Below are 16480 nucleotides of genomic sequence, written 5' to 3'. Positions count from 1 at the left end.
GTTATGCAAATAAGATGCAACAACGGAAACAGACGAAATTAAACAGAGACCCCAAGCCCGTGACAGACAGACAGACAGATAGACAGACACAGAGAGACTGAGACAGAGACAGACAGACTAGACAAGCCGACAAACAAAAAAACAACATGAAAAGACACATGTAGGTGACGATGCTGATCCCAATACCGATGCCGATGTCGATGATGATGATGATGATGATGATGATGATGATGATGATGATGATGATGATGATATATCTCTTTATTTCCCTCTCTTGGAGAGTTTGCTGCGTGATAGCCTCTAACCCTATTCATTGTATAACAAACGTTAAATCATCATCGTCATCTCTCTCTCCCGTCTCTCTCTCGCCACCACTCTCTCTCTCTCTCTCTCTCTCTCTCTCTCTCTACTCTCTCTCTCTCTCTCTCTCTCTCTCTCTCTCATCTCTCTCTCTTACACACACTTTCTCTTTCCTACTCTCTCTCTGTTTTGTTCTCCTTTCTCTGTCAGATTTGTTTTAAACAAACACGTAGGAAAGAAATCTGCAGAGCTGTTGCAATTGTGTCTTTTATCTCTATCTCTTTCTATGATTTTTTTTCCGGTTTTTGACTGTGCCTATCTGTCTGTCTTCCTCTCTCTCGCAGGTTACTGTCTGTCCGTATGTCTGTCCGTCTGTTTGTCCGTCTCTCTCACTCTGTCTCTGTCTTTCTCTCTTATTTAATTACCCCAACTCTCACTCTCTCTCTCTCTCTCTACAATTACAAATACAATTTTTGTATTAAACATGCCCCTCTCCTCTTATTGGTATAATGTACACAAACCCTTTTCGAATGAAGGGACTTACAAACCAACCACTACATGTATTTAGATGTGTGATGATCTTGGCAATGTCTTGCTTGTTTGATTGATTTTCTTTAAAATGTAATGTATGGATTAGAGCATGATGTTGAGAAAGTGCAAGCTGCACTATACCACTTAATTCACATCAATCAACTCGCAATTTACCTCAATGCAATGCATTTTGTGTACATATGTATAATGTGTTTTCACTTTAGTTATCTGTTAAAATGTAGAATTTTAGTTATCTATTTTCTAATTTTTATCTTGTATTTTTTATTTCATTTTTTTAGTTAGTCCCTCTTTAGGGCGAGGGCTGGATGTAAAAAAGCAGACCACTGCTTAATCTACTACCCTCGTTAAATAAAGAATTGTCATTGCCATTGTCTCTCTCTCTCTCTTTCTCTCTCTCTCTCTCTCTCTCTCTCTCTCTCTCTCTCTCTCTCTCTCTCTCTCTCTCTCTATCTGTCCCTCCGGCAGCACACATTTTCAATTTACTTGAACAAGTGAAGAAAATGCCTGTCGTTGGACTACCAACTGCTGTGGAAGCTACCTTGACAGGCCTGCCAGCTGACCACTATGTCAAGTACTGGAAAGTCACCGGAGAATGAGAAGGAGCCACAGTCACACTTCAACTGCTCAGCACAGAGAACCAACAGGCCGCCATTTGCCGAGCTAGTCAACGCAACGTAAACAAAACCCCTTCGCAGCTCAGACGTGACAGACAATGATCCCAACAATTTAACAGCAAAGAGGTATGCGTTTCTTCTGTTGATACAGCTGATCGATCATCTGCGAAATCATGCCAGCACAACATCAGGCATAATTCACACAAACACGTACGACAAAGTTCCCGACGTTAGGCACAAACAGAAAATGAGACTACACGCCGGCGAACGCATTGACAGCGAGGCAAGCTGTGTTGTGAACATTGAAGCACGTGAATCACGGAGCCACATTCCATCCAAGCTGACGGAACCTGCCTTGCAGCAATCCGTTGACTCCACATGCGTGGCCACTGACAGTGACAAGGACAGATATTTTACGTCAGAGAGTGATACAGAGGAACCAGTGGAAAAGCAGTTGACTAAAGCTGAAAAGGATGCTTTGGAAAGGGAGTACAGTCTAGGGGAAGTAAAAGCACTTGCTTTAGAAATTACTACGAACCCCAGAACACGAAAGAAAGTGATTAGAATGGTGTACAATGCTTCATCCAAACAGCTGCTTGCAAAATCAGATGACTTCATGTTCACCTACGATTGTACCAAAGCTGAAACATTGTACTGGACGTTATTCAGGGACAAAGCAGACATGAGTTATGATGAATCAGAACGACTGGCATTTATTGAGGAGCCTGCGGATGTGCGACGAACACTGTACCTTATTGAGATAAATCATATCGCCAAGGATTTGCATGCACTGGTTACACTTCTCAGAGCCTACCTTCAGACTTGAACTTTGATCGCTGTTGTATCACATTTACGTATCATTACATGCTGCTTCTCTTGCAAAACTCGTAAAGCACTACTACTATATTTTGCAGCTGATACTGGTAAAACGTTAATACTCTATGATTGTATTAAAACATTATTGTACATAATGCACTGGAAACATTTTCAAACATAATGTGGTTAACTTCTATTTCACCTCAATGAGCGAGGGCGGGATGAAAAAAAAAAGTAGTTTAGCATTTCCTATTCTGTTACAGTGTTAAGATAAAGATCAATTCAATTCAATTTAATTCAATTCAATTCAATACAATCATCTCTCCCTCATTCTCGTTCTCATAAATAGGACTCAAACCATACCGGCACGGTGGCCTAGTGGTAAGGCGTCCGCCCCGTGATCGGGAGGTCGTGGGTTCGAAACCCGGCCGGGTCATACCTAAGACTTTAAAATTGGCAATCTAGTGGCTGCTCCGCCTGGCGTCTGGCATTATGGGGTTAGTGCTAGGACTGGTTGGTCCGGTGTCAGAATAATGTGACTGGGTAAGACATGAAGCCTGTGCTGCGACTTCTGTCTTGTGTGTGGCGCACGTTATATGTCAAAGCAGCACCGCCCTGATATGGCCCTTCGTGGTCGGCTGGGCGTGAAGCAAACAAACAAACAAACAAGCACAGCGCAGAGCGATAGCTCTGCGGTTTTTGGACGTCCCCATTTCACTGCTGTACAGCAAACATCGTCCCCAAATACCTGTGTCTGTGTGTCACCGACTTAGTTGCTCTGCAGAGTGTGTGTGTGTGTGTGTGTGTGTAATACTGCCTTGCTGCAGAGTTTGTGTTATACCGCTTTGCTCTGCTGAGTGTGTTTGTGTTAATTACGGTCTGTCTGTCTGTATATTCTTTTGTCTGTCCGTCTGTCACTCAAGGGTAAGGGGGTGTCCTTAACCTCTCCTTTGTTGTCTCGGTCTGTCTCTCTGTCTCTGTCTATCTGTCTATGTCGCTCTTTCTGACTCTCTCCCTCTCAGCGGAGATCAAAGCCAATGAAAAACACACATCTCTGAAGCAGTTTTAGCTTGTGCCTCCAAATGACTGCTGTACAACAACCAGACCCCATCTGACTGCTGTTTGGGAAACAGTCCCCAATTCACTGCTGTACACCATTTACGTATCATTACATGCTGTTTCTCTTTCGAAACTTGTAAAGCACTACTTCTATTTTGCAGCTGATACTGGTAAAATGTTAATACACTATGATTGTATTGAAACATTATTGTACATAAAGCACTGGAACATTTTCAAACATAATGTGGTTAACTTCTATTTCAACTCAATGGGCGAGGGCGGGATGGAAAAAAAACCATTTTAGCATTTCTTGTTCTGTTACAGTGTTAAGAGAAAGATAAATTCAATTCAATTTAATTCAATTCAATTTAATACAACTCTCTCTCCCTCATTCTCATTCTCATAAATCAGACTCAAACCATCCGTTGTCAGGGTCGTGAATGCTAGCTACTGACTGGATTGGAAATACTCTTATGTCGCCTAGCGCCATATGTAACTGATGAAACCATTCATAGCACAGCGCAGAGCTATCGGTTTTTGGACGTCCCCATTTCACTGCTGTACAGCAAACATCGTCCCCAAATAACTGTGTCTGTGTGTCACCGACTTAGTTGCTCTGCAGAGTCTGTGTGTGTAATACTGCCTTGCTCTGCTGAGTTTGTGTGTTATACCGCTTTGCTCTGCTGAGTGTGTGTGTTTGTGTTAATTACGGTCTGTCTGTATATTCTTTTGTCTGTCCGTCTGTCACTCAAGGGTAAACCGGCACGATTAGCTTAGTGGTAAGGAGTCCGCCCCGTGATCGGGAGGTCGTGGGTTTGAACCTCGGCCGGTGTCACGATTTCATCTTTCGCCTGTGTACATATTTCCCCCTCGATATTTACTCGAGACCGAAATGTTGTTTCCTGGTAAAATTAAGAAGAGAAATTATTTATGGACGAAAAGCATGTCAGTTTCTTGCATGTGAAAAAATTGGTTGTGAAATTAAATAGATTTCACTCCCAAAATCGAATTCTTCGAAAACGTGTACCGAGTGGTTACGTCCCTTGAGTAAGAAGGGAAACATTTTAGGATGAATCAAATTTCTAAGTTAAATAAAATAATTGGTTGGACAAATTTGGCCCCATGAATGTAAGGTACACAAGGTCGCTCATCAGTACTATCGAAGGGTGTTTTTTTTGTTCAGTGTAGAGTTTATACTAGATCAACGAGGCCGAAAATCGAAATATCAACACGGCGAAAGATGAAAACGTCACACCGGGTCATACCTAAGACTTTAAAATTGGAAATCTAGTGGCTGATCCATATCCCATTTTGGTGCAATCCCATTTTGCCGCCGTCCCATTTTTTTCCCCATCCCATTTTTGCGACATTTCACAAGCCAAGCGTCATTTTATAAAATTTATAATTTTGGATGATTAATGAGATGAGGATGATTATAATGATGATGCTATGGATTTCCAATTTGGATTGAGACTACGTGACAGGGCATTTTACTAACATGTCATAACAATAGCGCGACATCCCATTTTGACACCATATCCCATTTGGCCGCCATGCCGTTTCACCGTATTCCATTTATCCCCCATCCCATTGTCGCGACATTTCACAAGCCAAGCGTCATTTTACTACCGTGTCATAACAATAGCACGTCATCCCATTTTGACACCATCCCATTTGGCCGCCATCACATTTTTTATTTATTCTTCTTGCCAAGCCTCACTATACTACTATACTGCGTTATTCAACTAGGAAGACATTCCGTTTACGCCAAATTCCATTTTTGCCACAATCCAAAATGTCGCGAAATAGAGATGGCGGCAAAATGGGATGACGGCAAAACGGCATGGCGACAAAATGGAATGTGGCGCTAGTGGTTTGACACGGTGGTAAAATGACACATGGCCTATGAAATGTCGCAAAAATGGGATGGGGGCAAAATGGGATAACGGCGAAACGGGATTGCGCCAAAATGGGAAGTGGAGCTAATGGTACATGACATGGTGGTAAAATGACACTTGGCCTGTAAAATGTCGCAAAAATGGGATGGGGGCGAAATGGGCTAACGGCCAAACGGGATTGCGCCAAAATGGGATGTGGGGCTATTGGTACATGATATGGTGGTAAAATGACACTAGGCCTGAGAAATGTCGCCAAAATGGGATGGGGGCGAATTGGGATAACGGCGAAACAGGACTAATAGATCCCTTGACTTGGGGTAGTGCGACTCTGTCACTGCTAGCTTTCCACTCGGAGGAAGCGACCGGAATTTCCCAACGATGGGACGTCCTAGTAATGAATTTTTTTTTTTTTAATTCCTAAAATTAACAGAGTCGCGCTACCCCAAAAGTCAAGGAATTTCGTGTTTGTCCCTTGACTTTGGAGATGACAAGAAAATATCGGGCGCAAAAACGTGATTTGTAAAATTTTTCACAACATATGTCGCCTAGCGCCATGTATGTGATGAAACCATTCATATAGCTCTGCGGGAGCTCTGCACTTTTGGACGTCCCCATTTCACTGCTGTACAGCAAACATCGTCCCCAAATACCTGTTTGTTTCTAAAAAATCACGCTGGAGATTGCATTTTATGTAATAACCTCCTGAAATGAGTTTTGACACTTTAGAATGGCATGTAAAATGACACATGGCCTATGAAATGTCGCAAAAATGGGATGGGGGCAAAATGGGATAACGGCCAAACGGGATTGCGCCAAAATGGGACGTGGAGCTAATGGTACATGACATGGTGGTAAAATGACACTTGGCCTGTAAAATGTCGCAAAAATGGGATGGGGGCGAAATGGGCTAACGGCCAAACGGGATTGCGCCAAAATGGGACGTGGAGCTAATGGTACATGACATGGTGGTAAAATGACACTTGGGCTGTAAAATGTCGCAAAAATGGGATGGGGGCGAAATGGGTTAACGGCGAAACGGGATTGCGCCAAAATGGGATGTGGAGCTAATGGTACATGATATGGTGGTAAAATGACACTTGGCCTGAGAAATGTCGCCAAAATGGTATGGGGGCGAATTGGGATAACGGCGAAACAGGACTAATAGATCCCTTGACTTGGGGTAGTGCGACTCTGTCACTGCTAGCTTTCCACTCGGAGGAAGCGACCGGAATTTCCCAACGATGGGGCATCCTAGTAATGAATTTTTTTTTTTTTTAATTCTTAAAATTAACAGAGTCGCGCTACCCCAAAAGTCAAGGAATTTCGTGTTTGTCCCTTGACTTTGGAGATGACAAGAAAATATCGGGCGCAAAAACGTGATTTGTAAAATTTTTCACAACATATGTCGCCTAGCGCCATGTATGTGATGAAACCATTCATATAGCTCTGCGGGAGCTCTGCACTTTTGGACGTCCCCATTTCACTGCTGTACAGCAAACATCGTCCCCAAATACCTGTTTGTTTCTAAAAAAATCACGCTGGAGGTTGCATTTTATGTAATAACCTCCTGAAATGAGTTTTGACACTTTAGAATGGCATGTAAAATGACACATAACCTATGAAATGTCGCAAAAATGGGATGGGGGCAAAATGGGATAACGGCCAAACGGGATTGCGTCAAAATGGGACGTGGAGCTAATGGTACATGACATGGTGGTAAAATGACACTTGGCCTGTAAAATGTCGCAAAAATGGGATGGGGGCGAAATGGGCTAACGGCGAAACGGGATTGCGCCAAAATGGGATGTGGAGCTAATGGTACATGATATGGTGGTAAAATGACACTTGGCCTGAGAAATGTCGCCAAAATGGGATGGGGGCGAATTGGGATAACGGCGAAACAGGACTAATAGATCCCTTGACTTGGGGTAGTGCGACTCTGTCACTGCTAGCTTTCCACTCGGAGGAAGCGACCGGAATTTCCCAACGATGGGACATCCTAGTAATGATTTTTTTTTTTTTTTAATTCTTAAAATTAACAGAGTCGCGCTACCCCAAAAGTCAAGGAATTTCGTGTTTGTCCCTTGACTTTGGAGATGACAAGAAAATATCGGGCGCAAAAACGTGATTTGTAAAATGTTTCACAACATATGTCGCCTAGCGCCATGTATGTGATGAAACCATTCATTTAGCTCTGCGGGAGCTCTGCACTTTTGGACGTCCCCATTTCACTGCTGTGCAGCAAACATCGTCCCCAAATACCTGTTTGTTTCTAAAAAATCACGCTGGAGGTTGCATTTTATGTAATAACCTCCTGAAATGAGTTTTGACACTTTAGAATGGCATTTAACGCTCATTGAAGTTTTAACAAACTTTCTAACACCTAAAACATTCATAGCACCGATAACGTAATTCTAGCTCTGCACTTTGTGTACACATACGTCCCCATTTCACTGCTGTACAGCAAACATCGTCCCCAAATGTCTGTTTTTCTAAAAATCACGCTGGAGGTTGCATTTTATGTAATAACCTCCTGAAATGAGTTTTCACACTTTAAAATGGCATTTAACGCTCATTGAAGTTTTAAGAAACTTTCTAACACTTAAAACAAAAGAGACCCCAAATGCCTGTGTTTTGAGCAAGATGGCATTTTGATACACAGCCGACCCCAAATGACTGTAAAACCACCTATGTGTGTGTGTGTGTGTGTGTGTGTGTATGTGTGTGTGCGTGTGTCAAAACTTGACTAAATGTAAAAAACAGTAAAAGGAGGGTTAAAGCAGCCTGCATGTAACTGAGGTCCAAACAAAAACAAGTCGCGTAAGGCGAAATTACTACATTTAGTCAAGCTGTGGAACTCACAGAATGAAACTGATCGTAGTCCGCCGCTAGTGCAAAAGGCAGTGAAAGTGACGAGCCTGTTTGGCGCGGTAGCGGTTGCGTTGTGCTTTATAGCACGCTTTACTGTGCCTCTCTTCGTTTTAAGTTTGTGAGCGTGTTTTTAATCCAAACATATCATATCGATATGTTTTTTGGAATCAGGAACCGACAAGGAATAACATGAAATTGTTTTTAAATCGATTTCGGAAATTTAATGTTGATCATAATTTTTATATTTTTAATTTTCAGAGGTTGTTTTTAATGCAAATATAACATATTTATATGTCTTTGGAATCAGAACATGATAAAGAATAAAATGAACGTAAATTGGGATCGTTTTATAATTTTTTTTAATTTTTTTTACAATTTTCAGATTTTTAATGACCAAAGTCATTAATTAATTTTTAAGCCACCAAGCTGAAATGCAATACCAAAGTACGGCCTTCCTCGAAGATTACTTGGCCAAAATTGCAATCAATTTGATTGAAAAATGAGGGTGTGACAGTGCCGCCTCAACTTTTACAAAAAGCCGGATATGACGTCATCAAAGACGGTTATCGAAAAAATGAAAAAAAACGTCCGGGGATATCATACCCAGGAACTCTCATGTCAAATTTCATAAAGGTCGGTCCAGTAGTTTACTCTGAATCGCTCTACACACACACAGACACACACACACACACACGCACACACACACACACACACACACACACACACACACACACACACACACACACACACACACATACACACATACACCATGACCCTCGTCTCGATTCCCCCTCTATGTTAAAACATTTAGTCAAAACTTGACTAAATGTAAAAAGAAAAAAACCCACTTGACCCACTCAACCCAAATCCATCCAAAATCGATCTCATCGAATACGGCAACAAAACTCTCCACCAAAGTCCAAGAGGAAGAGCCAGAGAGAAAAAAAAAATCTCCATCAAAGTCGATCGAGTACTGTCCACATTGACCTAAGCGACCCAGATCTCGATTACAGCCGGAAAGGAATCGAGCCGGAAGTGACGTCACCGGAAACGATCGCAGCGATCATGGTTGCCACGAATCCGGATAGATTCCCAGGGTGCTGGTGACAAGTTCAGTACAGAGAGAGAGAGAGAGAGAGAGAGTGGAAAAGAAAGAGAGAGAGAGAGAGTTTGTAAAGAAAAAGTAGAAAGGGGAATACGGGAGGGATGGAGGGGGATGGGGAGACACTGACAGAGAGCTGCTAACACAGATATGGATTTCTGTCCTTCCTGACAAATGGCTGACAAAAATGATCGAGTATTACTGCGCTGACAAGGGAGGATTTTGTTCTTCCCATATCTGCTTTATGCAAGGCAACAGGCTAGTATTATGTATCAGTTTTGCTGATTGAAAAAAACCCACCCATTGGTTTCGTCAGCTTTGTATGTATGTGCTTTTGATTAGTACAGTAAACAATGAATAGGTATCCAAACATGTATTACTTGAAAAGTGTATGACAATATAATACACGCGAGAAATGTTGGATTGGTCAAAGTACACAGAATGGGTAGCTCCATCACAAATCGAACACTGAAGTCTCTCCATGGTTCTATCCCTGTTATGGAGTTTTTGCTTACTTTTCTGACCGCAAGATGCTAAACCTGGGGTTATGAATATAAGTACCCTATATGTATACTTCAAGAGTGAACGACTAAATCCACGCGAGAGCTTCGGAATGAGTAAGGGTACGCAACATAGGTAGTCCTGCCAAAAGTCGCACACAACAGTCTCTGCACATTTGTATCATCTGTTATGAGGGTTTTCCTTGTTTTCTGGGCCGCTATCTGCAATAGCTGTGAGCGGTAGAACATTAGGCAGGTCACAAACAGAAGCTAAATCAGCCTACTACGCATTACTACCATTCTGTTGGTGAATAAGTACCGGTTGACTTCCGTACTTGCGTTTCTTTCTTGGGTGTTGTGCGTCACCATCTTGCATGGATGTTGTAGTGGTGATAGTTGTTGTGGGAGCTGTGAATCTGTGGGTGTGTGTGTGTGTGTGTGTGTGTGTGTGTGTGTGTGTGTGTGTGTGTGTGTGTGTTTGTGTGTCTCTCTCTCTGTCTCTCTCTCTGTCTGTCTCTGTCTCTCTGTCTCTGTCTCTCTCTCTCTCTATCTCTCTCTCTCTCTCTCTCTCTCTCTCTCTCTCTCTCTCTCTCTTTGAACTACACCTTTGTAAATTATTTAAAAGCAAAGATTGCTTCTGGCAAAACTATTGGCGTCTTGGCGTCAAGAACAATTAACAAAAAATGATTTTGCCCTCTACGCATATTTAACACACGCACATCAACATGTATTTCCCCCTCCGAATGAAGGTTACGTGTTGAAAGATTAGCTGATACATATTTCTGATAAATATTCAAAGGCTTCTAAGCTTCTATATATTACTTTACAAATGTTGGAAGGCCAACATTCTTTGTCATTTTGTTTTGTTTGTCTTTGCTGAAATTGCTGGTTAATCATGTCTCTCTCTCTTCATGCAATCAATCGCGATAAACGGCGAGTGGGGAAAGCACATCGTGATGCATTCAACATACTTTCCCATTAATCATTTTGTTTATTGTCGTTTTTGATGCGTTCTGGGAGACATTTTCTAATTATTCACTTTCCAAGTGAAGTGTTTGACGTTATTTTCCTGTAAATGAACGAATTTTAACGGAGTTTTGAACAAAAATATATCTCTTTGAGAGTATATAATATGTACCTCAAACCGTCAGCAGGGAAAAAAACTGGGACGTTAAGAACAAGAAGTGTGCACAGGAAATGTGTTTTAAAACATCAAAGTCTGTGTTGCTTTCATACTTTCACGTCTGCATGTCACACTTGTTAGCGGAATAGATGAGGCGTAGAAGACAAATATGCTTCAAATAAAAAATAAATACATTTAAAAACAAACAATTTATGTATGCCCCACAGAAAAATGTCAGTGCAGCTCGACAGAACATAGTTTTTTGGTTTAATTCATTCAAGTCAAAGCAAGCATGCAGTTATTATAGTTCTGTGAGACAGTATTCTATGGTGGAAATCCTGTCAAAACGGATTAACAACTCGGTTGAGGTCTGTCCAACTCACAACTATTTTTCCCAGTATTTTCAGATATCAACCGGTAAAATACCCGAAATTACTGGTTAAGGCCATCGATCTCTGCTATTCCAGAAATCCTTTGAACCTTTAACCCCCTTTAAATGCATTGATTGATTGATTGATTGATTGGTTGATTGATTGATTGATTGAATGATTGAATTATTGAATGATTAATTGACTGATTGATTTATGCTTTCGTCCCAGCCCAATCTCCAGCAACACCTACTCAGACAAGCTCTTTTATTCAGCTCACATTTAATTGTATATGTCTGTTTACTGCAAACGAACCTTTCTTGTTGTGTGTGTTAATTGCTTCAACTGCCCGCTAAATCATACCCAATGAAGCAAAGCAAACACGGAGTCCTCATTTATATTCGCAGGAGCACGATTCCGCAAGCGCTGTTTTTCTCATTTATTCAATTACCGTGCGAGAGGGATTTTTATGTGACGTGTACTGGAGTGAACTTTCACATCCAGTAAACGTTCAGTTAGAAATGTGCAAACGACGGGTAAAATATGTTATGTTTGTAGTCGCACAGTTATTTTGCGTTTGCTCATATGAGGGTCTTTTGTGCAAACGACGGTTTAAACACATCATCTTTCTTTTTTGTACACGCACAGTTATTTTGCTCATAATTATGTGTTTTCTGGTGCCTACGACGGGTTAAACAAATCATCCTTTTTACATTTAGTCAAGTAAATGCTCTACAAGCCGGACAACAACTTTAACTTCTGCACATCTCCTACCCATCCCTCTTCTTTTATTCATCTTCTTTCCCTCCTTCCTTCCTTTACTGTCTTTCTTTATCATCATTATGCAACGTTCATTACGTTATTAATAGATTTGGTTTATTGAGACAAATTTTTCAGCCGTTACTGCCTTATGTTGTACTGTCATGCAGGAACACCACTATAAGCTTCTAGCTTGTTGCTGTTTCTGTGAACTTTGTATACATGTCATGATTGTAATCTTTGTTAAAATAAACTTATGTTTAAACCAAATGTTTTAACATAGAGGGGGGAATCGAGACGAGGGTCGTGGTGTATGTGTGTGTGTGTGTGTGTGTGTGTGTGTGTGTGTGTGTCTGTGTACTACATGTGTGTGTGTGTAGAGCGATTCAGAATAAACTCCTAGACCGATTTTTATGAAATTTTTCATGAGAGTTCCTGGGTATGATATCCCCAGATATTTTTTTTCTCATTTTTTCGATAAATGTCTTTGATGACGTCATATCCGGCATTTTGTAAAAGTTGAGGCGGCACTGTCACACCCTCATTTTTCAATCAAATTGATTGAAATTTTGGCCAAGCAATCTTCGACGAAGGCCGGACTTTGCTATTGCATTTCAGCTTGGAGGCTTAAAAATTAATTAATGACTTTGGTCATTAAATATCTAAAAATTGTAATTAAAATTATCCTTTTATAAAACGATGTAAAATTACGTTTATCGTATTCTTTATCATTTTCTGATTCCAAAAACATATAAATATGTTATATTCGGATTAAAAACAACCTCTGAAAATTAAAAATATAAAAATTATGATTAAAATAAAATTTCCGAAATCGATTTAAAAACAATTTCATCTTATTCCTTGTCCGTTCCTGATTCCAAAAACATATAGATATGATATATTTGGACTAAAACCACGTTCAGAGAGTTAAAAAGAATAGAGATATTGAAAAGCGTGCTATCCTCCTCAGCGCAACCGCTACCGCGCTTTTCTGGATTGTTAATTTCACTGCCTTTGCCACGAGCGGTGGACAGACGATGCTACGAGTGTACGGTCTTGCGGAAAAAAATGCAATGCGTTCAGTTTCATTCTGTGAGTTCGACTGAGCTTGACTAAATGTTGTATTTTCGCCTTACGCGACTACTTGTTTTCTTTTATTTTACACGCACATTTATTTTGCTCATAATGATGTGTTTTCTTGTGCATACGACGGGTTAAACACATCATCTTTCTTTTTTTGTACAAGCACAGTTATTTTGCTCATATATATAATGATGTGCTTTCTGGTGCATACGACGGGTTAAACACTTAACTTCTTTTTTGTTTCCACACATACAGTTATTTTGTTCATAAGTGCTAACTCCCCTTAGTATCAGCACCTGTTCATGCCAATTCGCGCGTCTGTACATTCCTTCACCACAGAAGAGGTGCTAACGGGAACAGATAATCAAGCCTTTCAGTGCAGAATCCTGCGGAGCGCGTTTACGATAAAAACGGGGAAGGAATTATATCAACGCGAAAAATAAATGCCAGAGAGGAATTCCGTTAAAAGTGAATTATTGCCCAAGACAAATTACTCTAACTCAGTGCCACGACCGAGAGCTATGTTTTCTGTTTATTAATTTTTGGGTGAAGGGTATATATAATAGGAACATCAGCGCGTGGAAGGTGATGTTTTTGTGTGCTTCGCCCAAAGTAATTACAGTCACTGAAGGTCATTATTTGTTGTGGTAGTTTTGAATCGTTTGAATGGTTCATTAGGTGGCATATTCACCGTGTGTGTGTGTGTGTGTGTGTGTGTGTGTGTGTGTGTGTGTGTGTGTGTGTGTGTGTGTGTGTGTGTGTGTGTGTGTGTGTGTGTGAGGGTACATTTAATGGCGGATGTGCGTAATTCTGTCAAGAAAAGAAAGATTGAAATACGTATCGGATACGTATTAGTGATGAGGGCGTAGTCAAATGCACCTAGAAAATGACTGTTTTATGCGTCTGTTGACAGAAAAAAAAGGAATACAGCTGCAGACATATATATATATATATATATATATATATATATATATATATATATATATATATATATATATATATATATATAATAGACACTGGGAGAGAGATAGGGAAGACAGCACAAGACAATCCTTAAAATTGGATTGAATTATGCACGTTGTTCACCCTTTTTTTTCCAAACAAGGGTCAACATAAAGAGAGGGAAAAATGGAGAGATACCGAGAGACAGATAGAGAAACAGAGACCAAGGCAGAGAGACGGACAGAGAGACAGAGGCAGGGGCAGAGGCAGAGGCTGACAGAGACATATAGAAATTCAGACGTTGACGGGCATCAAACAATTTCCGAACCAAACTTCCCCAAATGTATGCACCCCCCCCCCCCCCCCACGCACACACACACAACAACAAAAACAACGTAGAACCCACCCTCTACCGCGTAAATCACCAAGCCAGTACAGGAGAGACACTATGACACACCCAAACAGGACAACACAGACAAGAGATCCAGGCAAACCTTCGCAAGGTGATCCTCAGCAGCGGAGGAGGGAGGCGCTCCAGACGTGGACGACGAAGAACTCTCAATGGCGAGGACAGCGCCTTTCTGCAGCAGTTCCTTCTTCTTGCCCTTGCCGCTTCCCGACCCTCGGCCGCTGCTGCTCGTCCCCCCGGGGGGCTCGAGGGCTGGGGGGCCCTCTCCTCCCCCACCGTCCCTCCCGCGGCTGACGACGTGCGTGTGGAAGGTGGCGGAGCTGAGGGCGGAGGGGCGCGGGGAGTTGGAGTCGTCGGACTCCCGGCAGTACACTACTCCTGTCTGTGACACGTGGATGCTGGGAGTACAGCCCATAGCAGCTCCACCACCACCACCACCACCTCCGCTACTGCCACCACCGCTGCCACCTTCTCCTCCTCCTCTTCCTCCTTCTCCTCCTCCGGCTGTGTCAGCAGCTGCAGCAGGAGGGGGGAGTGGTGTGTCGCCGATGCTGTAGGATCCACAGCGAGTTCTCTTGGAGCAGCACGACCCTATGTTTACAGTCGACGTGGCTCCAGCCTCAACATAGAAAGTCGTGGTGGATTCCTTGGTAGCATTACAGCTTTAACAGAAGCTCCAACTTCACACACAAAAATATGCCGTTCCACAACTGTTGGAGTATCCGCAGCAAGTTCTCTGTTAGCAGCACGACCCAATGTTTACAGTCGACGTTCCTCCAGTCTAAAAATTGAAAGTCGTGGATTCCTTTGTAACATTACAGCTTCGATAGAAACAACAACTCCACACAAATGCGCAGTACAAGTAGTTGGTACCACAACTTTTCTGGGATCAGCAGTTATGACGATACTGCCTCAACACCCAAGTATCAAATGTTTCATCCTGAGACTGGGAAAATTACAGCAGCCAAGCTTTGACAGAAGCAGACAATTCACGACTTCGATTGTCTGAATGTGCAGAATTGCGCTAACAGCTGGTACCACGACTAGGATCCACAGCCAGTCTTGTTGTGTACGTTTGGGGGGGGGGGGGTGAATCTTTAAGATAGCACCTGGTCACAGACTTCACAAGCTCTCTTCCACACGCGCGCGTGTTTTCTTGGAGACTCAGATACGAGAGTATCACCACTTCGGTACGGGTACACTGTAATGGCGAGAAATAATGGCATTCGTGAGCTCTAGAACCGTATCTGTTTCCGCGGCTCCTTCACATTAATATTGTGTTTCTTCTGTCTTGATGACAGTGTAGTTCAACACCTTACCATATAATATATACGTCCGTGTGCGTATTCCTTAGAGACCACCAGACGACAACTTCGCAGATGCTTGAAACGATACTGTAGATTCGCAGAGGGCTATTTTTCTATATCAGGACCATCCCATTTCCCTTGAAAAAATAGCGTTTACGTTGCATGGTAATTTCACAATCACAACGTATGGTATGAAAGTCGTAATCACAGTTGGAGAAAACAACGGCCACAGTTAGCACTTTCTATCACACATGAATTTTCAATTACAAAACAGCATGTGTTGGCACAAGACTCATTCACGCTAAAAGTAATCCATTTTCAATACGAGCAATTCGCCGGTATGCCTAGCACGCTCCTCAGACTTCTGTTGTTGCAACGGTTCATCCTTTTTCTCCAGCAGAAAATCAGTCATTTCTGTCTCGTCACTTCTTTGGCGTGGACGCCTGCGAGTGTATGAAGATTAGTTTTTTACATGCACATAAAAAGGGAGAGAAACAGATAGAGCCAACGGTAGGTAATTACAAACCGATCAGAGACTCTGTATTCAGACCTATAAAGCTGCGGTGTTGTTGTCAGCGAGTATAAAAGTGTACTTTGCTATCTCTCCCATCTCTACGCCATACCTTGGGGGTAGTGTAGCAATATTGCAAACTTTCACTGAGGACATGAAAGAAGCTTAGGCTACATACATGGTGAAAGAAGCTTAGGCTACATACATGGTGAAAGAAGCTTAGGCTACATACATGGTGAAAGAAGCTTAGGCTACATACATGGTGA

At 41.9% G+C, this 16480-nt stretch overlaps 1 protein-coding gene across 1 annotated transcript in view; it reads right to left on the bottom strand.

The window, feature by feature from the left end:
* The window catches only part of LOC138950833 (high affinity cAMP-specific and IBMX-insensitive 3',5'-cyclic phosphodiesterase 8B-like), a 55920-nt gene extending 39787 nt beyond the window's left edge, over window positions 1–16133 (bottom strand). Inside the window, exon 1 of the mRNA XM_070322554.1 lies at window positions 14435–16133. Within this exon, the coding sequence (XP_070178655.1) occupies window positions 14435–14811 (377 nt within the window). The 5' untranslated portion in view covers window positions 14812–16133. The remainder of the gene's footprint in view (window positions 1–14434) is intronic.
* Between the last annotated feature and the right edge of the window lie 347 nt (window positions 16134–16480).

The sequence above is a fragment of the Littorina saxatilis genome, linkage group LG1, assembly GCF_037325665.1.
Source record: "Littorina saxatilis isolate snail1 linkage group LG1, US_GU_Lsax_2.0, whole genome shotgun sequence".
Classification (NCBI taxonomy): domain Eukaryota; kingdom Metazoa; phylum Mollusca; class Gastropoda; order Littorinimorpha; family Littorinidae; genus Littorina; species Littorina saxatilis.
This window is presented reverse-complemented; position numbering and strand designations above follow the sequence as displayed.